This window comes from Humulus lupulus, chromosome 2 (genome assembly GCF_963169125.1).
Source record: "Humulus lupulus chromosome 2, drHumLupu1.1, whole genome shotgun sequence".
Lineage (NCBI taxonomy): Eukaryota > Viridiplantae > Streptophyta > Magnoliopsida > Rosales > Cannabaceae > Humulus > Humulus lupulus.
In genome coordinates, this window is record NC_084794.1 from 256124153 (window position 1) to 256132783 (window position 8631).

Below are 8631 nucleotides of genomic sequence, written 5' to 3' on the forward strand. Positions count from 1 at the left end.
AAACAACTTAAAGGCTATTTTAAAATTTTATTTATGTTTTCCAAATGTTGTAAATTTAGAAATACCCAATAGTACTCGGCTCATCATTTATTATTTATTTATTGTATTTATTTAAATAAATGTTATTGTAGCGTCTCAGAATTTTACTTAACTAGATAGTAGTAGTAGTAGTAGTAGTAGTAGTAGTAGTAGCAATAGCAGCAACAACATCAACAATAGTGGTAGTAGTAGTACTGCTAGCAGTAGTAGCAGCAGTAGTAGCAATAGTAGTAGCAGTAGCAGTAGTAGCAGTAGCAGTAGTAGCAGTAGCAGTAGCGGTAGCGGTAGCGGTAGCGGTAGCGGTAGCGGTAGCGGTAGCGGTAGCGATAGCAATAGCAGTAGCGGTAGCGGTAGCGATAGCACTAGCAGTAGCAGTAGCAGGAGCAGTAGCAGTAGTAGTAGTACTGCTAGCAGCAGCATCAGTAGTAGTAGTAGTAGTAGTAGTAGTAGTAGTAGTAGTAGTAGTAGTAGTAGTAGTAGTAGTAGTAGTAGTAGTCACTTGGGGCTTATAGTGGCTTAGATAGCAAACCCCAAGATTTTTATCATTATCGTGGATTAGAGTTATGATTAACCCTATCTCGATTAGTAGATAGAGGACCTAGATGGGTTATCATATACTAATTTGTGATCTAACCTACCTTGATTAGTAGACTGATGACCTAGATGGTTTAATCACATACCACGGTAATGAGTTAATGGCTATTAATATTGTAGTCCTATATGATATACGTTTTTACGTCGTATGTTTTGTAGTATATGTTTTATGATATAGTCTTATGATGTATGATATATGTTTAGTAGATTTTCCTTGCTGGGCATTAGACTCATTCCTTTTATTTTAGGTGGTGCATGAAAATGAGCTTGGAAGGCGGGATGGATTTGTGGCAGCTTGGCATGTGTATTGAGGATGGATTGATTGAATGGACTACTGGAAGATCGAGGATGACGTTGTTTCAAGTCTTTTAATTTATGTTTTTATGTGTTTCCGCACTTAGTTTTTAAACAATTAATTAAAGTTTATGTTTACGTTTTTATGTAAATAACGATGGGGTCCCATATTTGTATTCCGTACCGTATTTTGGATTTTTAATAAAGTTATAATATTTTATGTATATATGTATTCCAAAATAGTAGCTATGTCTTAGTATTTTTTAATGGTCCGAGGTCTGGAATCAGTCGAGGCATTACAATTATTTAATGTTTGATTGATAACAAGATCATGCATTAGTCAATTACATGCCATTCATGAAACCCCACACAATTTTCATTAATCAGGCATCTTTTAGAAACATAATTATTTAAGATTATCCTAACTGTTTATGTGAATTGTTTTGGAGAAATCAATTTCATGTAAACTACTAAGTATTAAATTAGTTAAAACTTGGTAACTCACACCATAAATAAGACCATAGTTTTTGTAGGCCTTTAAGATAACAAATTTTATTTAAAAGATGTTTTGATAAAGTTAGATGAATGTAATGGATAATTATTTAGATCACATTAAATTATAGAAACATGCTCTTTTATAATTATAATGTATTTTTATTAATTACATTCATAGGGTTATTAATAAACTAGTAATTAATTTGGAATTAATTGATTAGTTTAATCAATTATTTAATTATTCTATTTTAAATATGATTTAAATTAAATAAATAAATAGTTATAACATATCCGTTTTAATTTTAATTCTATTTTTAATAAAATAAAGATTAATTAATTAGATTAATTATCTTTATAAAAACTGATAGAGCGATACTTTCAGGGATATGATTTTTATGTAATTTAAAAATAGACTCTCTCTGAGACAGAAGCAATAGTTTTCCTAAACCTGAAAACTTTTCAATTCCTCTTCTCTAAATCAAACCTCTCTAGATCTCATGTGTTGAGTACATCTAGAGAGTCATAAATCAACATTTTAAATCCTACGTGCCCACACACGTTCTTGTGTGTTTGAGGATTGGTCTTGAAGATCAGGGTGTGAGCATTCAGAACTTGGATAGGAAGATTGTTGATTTTATACAAAAATATTCGAGAACACTTGTTAGGCTACAAGAGGTAATCTCTAACCTAATTGTATGTGATTTAAAATATATATGTGAATGATCTTGGCTAGTATTAATAATTATTAAAAATGGTCAATTCCTTCCGGCGTATCTTTGATTTGCTCTTTTAATATCAACAATTAAGGGTGTAGCTATTTTGGAGAACCCTTCCAAAAATAGTCTATAATATCCTGCTAAGCCCAGAAAACTCCTCACCTCAGTGGCGCTCTTGGGTTTGAGTCAGTCCTTCATTGCTTGTTTCTTTGTTGGATCTACTTCTACGCTATTTTTAGACAAGACGTGTCCTAGAAATGCCAACTTCTCTAGCCAAAATTCACATTTCTTAAACTTGACGTACAATTGGTGATTCTTGAGTCGTTCTAACGTTAGTCGCAGGTGTTCTTCATGCTCTGCTTTCATCTTTGAGTTGATTAATATATTGTCTATGACCACCACTACGAACTTATCCAAGTAGTCTTTAAATAATCGGTTCATAAGATCCATGAACGTGAATCATGTGTTTGTTAAGCCAAAAGACATTACTAAAAATTCGTAGCATCCATATCTTGTTCTGAAAGCCGTCTTTAGAATGTCTTCTTCGTACCCTTAGTTGGTGATACCTTAACCGCAAATCTATATTTGAGAACACTGTAGATCCTTGTAGTTGATCAAAAAGATCGTCTATATGGGCAAAAAGTATTTGTTCTTGATCGCCACCTTGTTTAGTTCCCAATAGTCAATGCATATCCTCATGCTCCTGTCATTTTTCTTAACAAACAACACTGGTACACCCCAAGGCGAATATCTAGGTCGGATAAAACCCTTGTCCAATTCTATGGCTTGGTAGGCTCCATTCTATAGGGAGTTTTTGAGATTGGTGCCGTCTTTGGTGCCAATTCTATTTCAAACTCGATTTCCCTATTCGGAGGTAATCCTGGTAGGTCTTCTAGAAACACCTTGGGAAATTCACACACAATATGTACGTCCTTTGGTTCGAGATGCGTCTTTCATGATTTTTCCACCACGCTGCTTAGAAACGCATGGCAACCACTACTAATTAATCATTGAGCTTTGAGAGCTGTGACTAACGGTATGCGAGTTTGAGAAACTTCTCCTTTGTAGGTGAACTGTTCTCCGCCTTTTGTTTGAAAGTTGATTGTCTTACCCTTACAGTCTATCGTTGCCCCATGTTTTGCTAACCAGTCCATGCCTAATATTAAATCATAATCCTTAAGGTCTAACTCAATCAAATCTACTGATAACTCTCTTCCTTCTATTCTAGCTACAACGCTGCACACCCCTCTACTAGATGGCTTTTTTCCCCCGAGGGTAGTTCCATAACAAAATTATCTCTAAGTTACGGTATGAATTGTTTATCTAAGTTATTAGTCCTATTAATAGAGATAAAGGAATGCATAGCTCCTGAATCAAATAAAACATTGAATGGTTTTCCAGAGATAGTGATCTGACTTGATACCACTGTATTACTAGTTTCCGCCTCACCCTTTGTAAGAGCGAAAACCCTGGCTGGTACTAGCTTATCATCTTTCTTCTGGTCTCTTAACTTTGGGCAGTCCTTTTTAAGGTGACCTTCTTGTCCACAGTTGAAGCAACCTTTAGTCTTGTATATGCATTCCCCTGAATGCTTCTTCTTACAGATAAGGCATTGGGGATACTCCACGTAAAGCTTCTTGTTCCTGTTGTCTTTTGATGTTGTCTTTCCTTTGTTGTCGGCCTTTTGGTTTTGACCACTGTCATAATTTTGTTTGTGGTTGTTCTATTCATTATTCTTTTTGGCGTCCCTTCTGGCTACACATTCTTTCCAGATCCTTTCCTCTACCTGTTCGGCTTCCAAGGCTATATCCAACGTTTCTATGTCCGCTGCAAACTTAGCCAGTCGATCAAACTTCCTGGCGTACTCTGTCACAATCAAATTCTCTTGAGTATGCGTAATGAATTCGTCCACCCTTCTGGCTAGAATCGCATGACTATAATACTTCTTGTTGAACACCTGGACATCTCGGGTTTTCTTTACTATATCCCACCAGATGCGGGCGTCTTTCTTGAGTAGACTTGAGGCACATGAGACTCGGTCCTCGTTCCCCAATCGCATGTGTTCCAAGATAGACTCCATCGATCAAAGACATTCTTCTGCTTCTATTGGATCTAATCTGCCGTCAAAGTTTGGCGGTTGCTGCTTCCTGAAGCGTTCATATATTGGCTCGTAGCAAGGCTTCGCCAATTGCATCAGGTGTGCTAGGGGGATGACGGGTTGCACCATTTTTTGTTGCTATCCTTGTTGAATTTGCTGGAATTCCTCCTCCCTTATTCTTAACTCTGTCCTAAAATGAGCATTCTCTCTTTCTAAGTTTATTCGGGCTGCAGCAGCCGCTGGTTCTTCCATTACATTCGAGATTTCTGGTGCTTCAAGCACTCCTGGGGCTGCTGGTATGTCTGAAAACTCGTCATGTATGGGAGCGGCGACTTCTCCTCTACCTCGGGCTCGTCCTCTTCCTCGACCTCGGCCATTAAGTCTCACTGATTTTCTAGGTATTTTCCATGGAGGAGGGTTGTGTTCAATATACCGTACCCTCTACTCAGGCCCCCTAACTTCCACTTGAACCCAAAAGACATGAATTTAAACCCTTGCTTTATTAATTGTTATTCATTTTAATTAGGTCCAATTTAATAATGCAAATCAAATCAGCCTTCACAAATGGGCGAACCCATAAGATAGGAATTTAAACTTTACACTTTCAATTAAACCCAAAATATCTTAATATTTACTAAACAATATCATTCAAATAATAAAATAAAAGAAATAACAATCTTTATTGAAATATAAAAAAAAATTATTTACAAACTAGTAGAGTTCTAAAAAAATAAACTAATGATCATGCACTTATTTTTTTTCTAATCTTCTACATCGGACCCCTTTTCTAACATGTCCTGAGTGAAGTCTTCATAATCATCTTGGGTGTAGATAAATCTTGAAGTGAAAAGAACATTACTAGGAAATCATTCCCTAAGATTATTTGCTAATTGGTGTACTCTTTCACCTATTCCCCCGTTTGGTAAATTGACATCTTCAATAATTCTAAAATTTCGGGAGAACCTATCCATAAATATGTCATATTTATCCTCAATTAGTACACTTTCGTCAAATAAAACCTCATTCCATACTATCTTTAAACTCGGTTCTGCTAGTGGTAATTTGGCTGAGTGCATAAGAACTATAAGCTTCTCATGTGCTTTCAGTAAGGCTGTGTGACTGACAATAATCTTTTCCATTTCTTTTGTGGATTCGATTAATTCTAAGAAAAACCTTCTCAAATGTAGTCTCACCATCAGGGTCGGTTATTATCCTTATGGCCTTAACTTTTTTAACAATAATTGGATCCATTGGTAGCGAGTTGGTCCTTTGTAGCTGTCATGTGTATTTCGTGAGAACGTTCATGACCAATATAGTTGTGGCTCTGATACCACTTGTAACCCCTTATTTCTCATAATATTATCGAGAACACAACGATGAATCGTAAACATAAATATTGCTATTTTATTTAAGAAAATTCCATAAAGCAAAAGGATCCCATGTTTTTACAAAATAAATAAGGTCTTTAGCAAAATTAACTAAGCAACATTAAAATAAATAAAATAAATAAATATACTTAAAAGAGAATGCTTCATAATCAAAATCGTTGGCCCTTGATCATTCCAGCGGCTACATGGTCCTCATGAATACATCACTAAGTTCTTTAGGTCCCTCTCGCCACCAACCATTCTAACCTCAATCATCTGCACAATAATATCATAAGAAGTGAGCTTCTAAGACCTATAAGGAAAATACATACAACAATCATATAAATATATAGTCATAACAATCATAAATTCATATCAAAACTCATTTATGCTAGTCATATAATATCATAATATCCTAGGTTATAAACATAGTCTAAGTCATAAACATAGATCATACATAGGTCATAATCATAGATCATAATAAAAAAAAACAGGTATAAGAAAAAATAAGTGCTTATAAGGGGTGAAAATTAAGCCCCAGACATCAACTTAGATCCGTCATACATGTTTTGGCAACCGTGCGTACCAGACATCAACTTAGGTCCATCATACATCTTCTGAACACCTTAGGTCCAACCACACTTATCTCTTTTGTACCTGAAATGTTAGGATCATACAAATAATTTAAAATGTCATAAATAAAACTACCTAATTTTCATTACCTAGTGTGGAATAAGAGAAGAAAAAGAGATTGCTTGTGCCCAAAACCTTATATATAACATAAAAGATTTAAGATTAAATATTTATAATAAAAACTAAACTTCCAAAAAACTCTAAACCTTATAAAAGTCGTACCTTTACCCTAGAACTAAAAGTCCAATACTTCCAAAATATCGAGCCTTCACAACAATGCCTAACTCCAACAACAATACCAAGAGCTTGATACTTTAGGGTAATTTTGGCTATATAGTGGTTTTATAGGCGTAGTGTTTCAGCTATGTAGGTTTTACAAGGACAAATATGTTTGAGGCTAAATAGGAAAATATAAGAAGAAATTAATTTCTGAGTACTATAAATGCTATAGTGGTTCGACTATGGTTTGTTTATGGGGCAAAAATATGAGAGCTTTGGGGGATGTATATTTTAAAAATGAAGAGCACTTGAAGGCTTTGATTTGTGTGAAAAATGGTGAGGGGAAAGACTTTATTTATAGGCTCTAAACCCCAACCTCAACTCCCTCTCCTGTAGTGGTTTCGGCCAGCCTATGCTCCTCCTTATTCAAGTGCTACAACTACTCTCTAAATGCCACATAGCCTCCAATTAATTTAAAATTGAGTCAAGGTCCAAGCCTTGCTTCCTACATTGTCTCCATGCCTATGACTATCTATTCAAATTTAAATCTTAGTTATTTCTAGTACAACCAACCCACTACTTTCTCTACTTAGTTGTTGACTCCTTAAACTTAATTTCTAGTCTCTATTTAACTAGCTTTTGTTAACACATAGTCACTTAATTCAAACTAGTCACACCTTGCCTATTCTTATGCTTCCCGCGCCACCTAGTTTTGTTCTTCAACCAAGTAAAACTTGGTTCTTCAATGTAAGTATTGTCACTTATTTATTTAATTCACGAAAATTCCACCTAATAAAACTATTGAGAATTTCGGCCAAGCTAGTGTCTTCCAATAATTGGGACTTAATTTTAGTGCCACATATATACTTCTTAAACCTCCAAATAACATGTGTGCATAATTTTTCTAAAGACTTAAGACTATATACTAATTTGATCATATGCTAAAATCTTATAAATACTAACCATAATAATTATAATTATCTAAATTATAATTATTTTCTAAGTCATAGAAATCATATCTTAAAATAAAAAATTAAACTTAAAGCAATATTTTTTAATTCCACCACTCAAGTTATAACTATAAAATAATAAAACTAACCTATGATCATAATTAAGGAGCCTATAAAAAAATAATAACATTGGTTGTTACAGATAATCTAGTCCAATCCAGTACAATACAATCCAACTAATAACAAAGTCTTACATTCCAAACAAAGCCTTGTATAGTACAAACTTATCTAGTATATTTCCACCGATTATTAAGAAGTTCCTTTTCTTTTGAATAGAATATTAAGAAGTTTAATTTGAGTTATGGCTTTTTACTTAAAAAAAAAAAGTAAATAAGGAAAGTTTGATTAATCAATCAATTTGTCCATCAATATACTTATATAAATATGGAAGTTATAGGAAGGTGATGCGGTTCCTAGAATCATCTATATATAATTTATCTATTTTATTATAATTTGTGGTTTCTTTTCAAAAAGCTTTATCTAACCAACGAATTAATTAATCGTTTAAAAAAAAATCTCTTTAGTCCCACATGGTTTACAAATAAATCTGGGTGTTATACTTTTAAACTATAAATAAAGTAAACTTCATTGACTTTGATTTGTAATTTGTCCAAATATTAGTATTTTTTCCTTATACGGGCGATTGATTTAACTCATTCTTGCCCAATAGTTATATTTTTTTGAGTTCATCAAATTTATATTAACATTTAACATATTATTTATATATTTAATTTTGTAATATATATTTTTATATCGTTTAAATTTATATATATACTTATATAAAAGGGAGTTATAGGTGAGCTAATGTGACTTCCTAGAATCATCTATATATTTATTTATTTTCTTATAATTTGTGATTTATAAAAAAAATTATTTAATAAAAGAATTATTTAACAATTTAAAAGAATCTCTTTAGTCTCACATGATTTATAAATAATTGTTGGTGTTATACTTTTTAAGCTATAGATAAAGTAAACTTCATTAAATTTGAATTGTAATTTGTCCAAATATTAGATTTTTTTATCTTATATGTTAATTGATTTAACTCAATCTTGCCCAATAATTATATTTTTTGAGTTAATTAAATTTATATTAATATTTTTATATTATTTAAATTTATAAATTATATATTATATATTGAAAAAATAAAAAATATATAGTGTTAT

General features: G+C 32.9%; 1 protein-coding gene across 1 annotated transcript; it reads right to left on the minus strand.

Moving 5' to 3' along the window:
* Positions 1 to 3441: 3441 nt before the first annotated feature.
* On the minus strand, positions 3442 to 4197 carry LOC133815393 (uncharacterized). Its single transcript, XM_062248240.1, has 2 exons — positions 3925 to 4197; positions 3442 to 3819 (listed from the first exon to the last, which is right to left on the minus strand). Exons 1-2 carry the CDS (start codon positions 4195 to 4197, stop codon positions 3442 to 3444), a joined length of 651 nt encoding a protein of 216 aa, XP_062104224.1.
* Between the last annotated feature and the right edge of the window lie 4434 nt (positions 4198 to 8631).

Bases quoted from the DNA above. Each gene is read 5' to 3' on its own strand.
- LOC133815393 (XM_062248240.1), bottom strand. From the start codon at position 4,197: ATGCGATTGGGGAACGAGGACCGAGTCTCATGTGCCTCAAGTCTACTC. The intron at 3,820-3,924 runs GTAGAGGAAAGG...CAAAACCAAAAG, and splicing joins TAGCCTTGGAAGCCGAACAG to GCCGACAACAAAGGAAAGAC.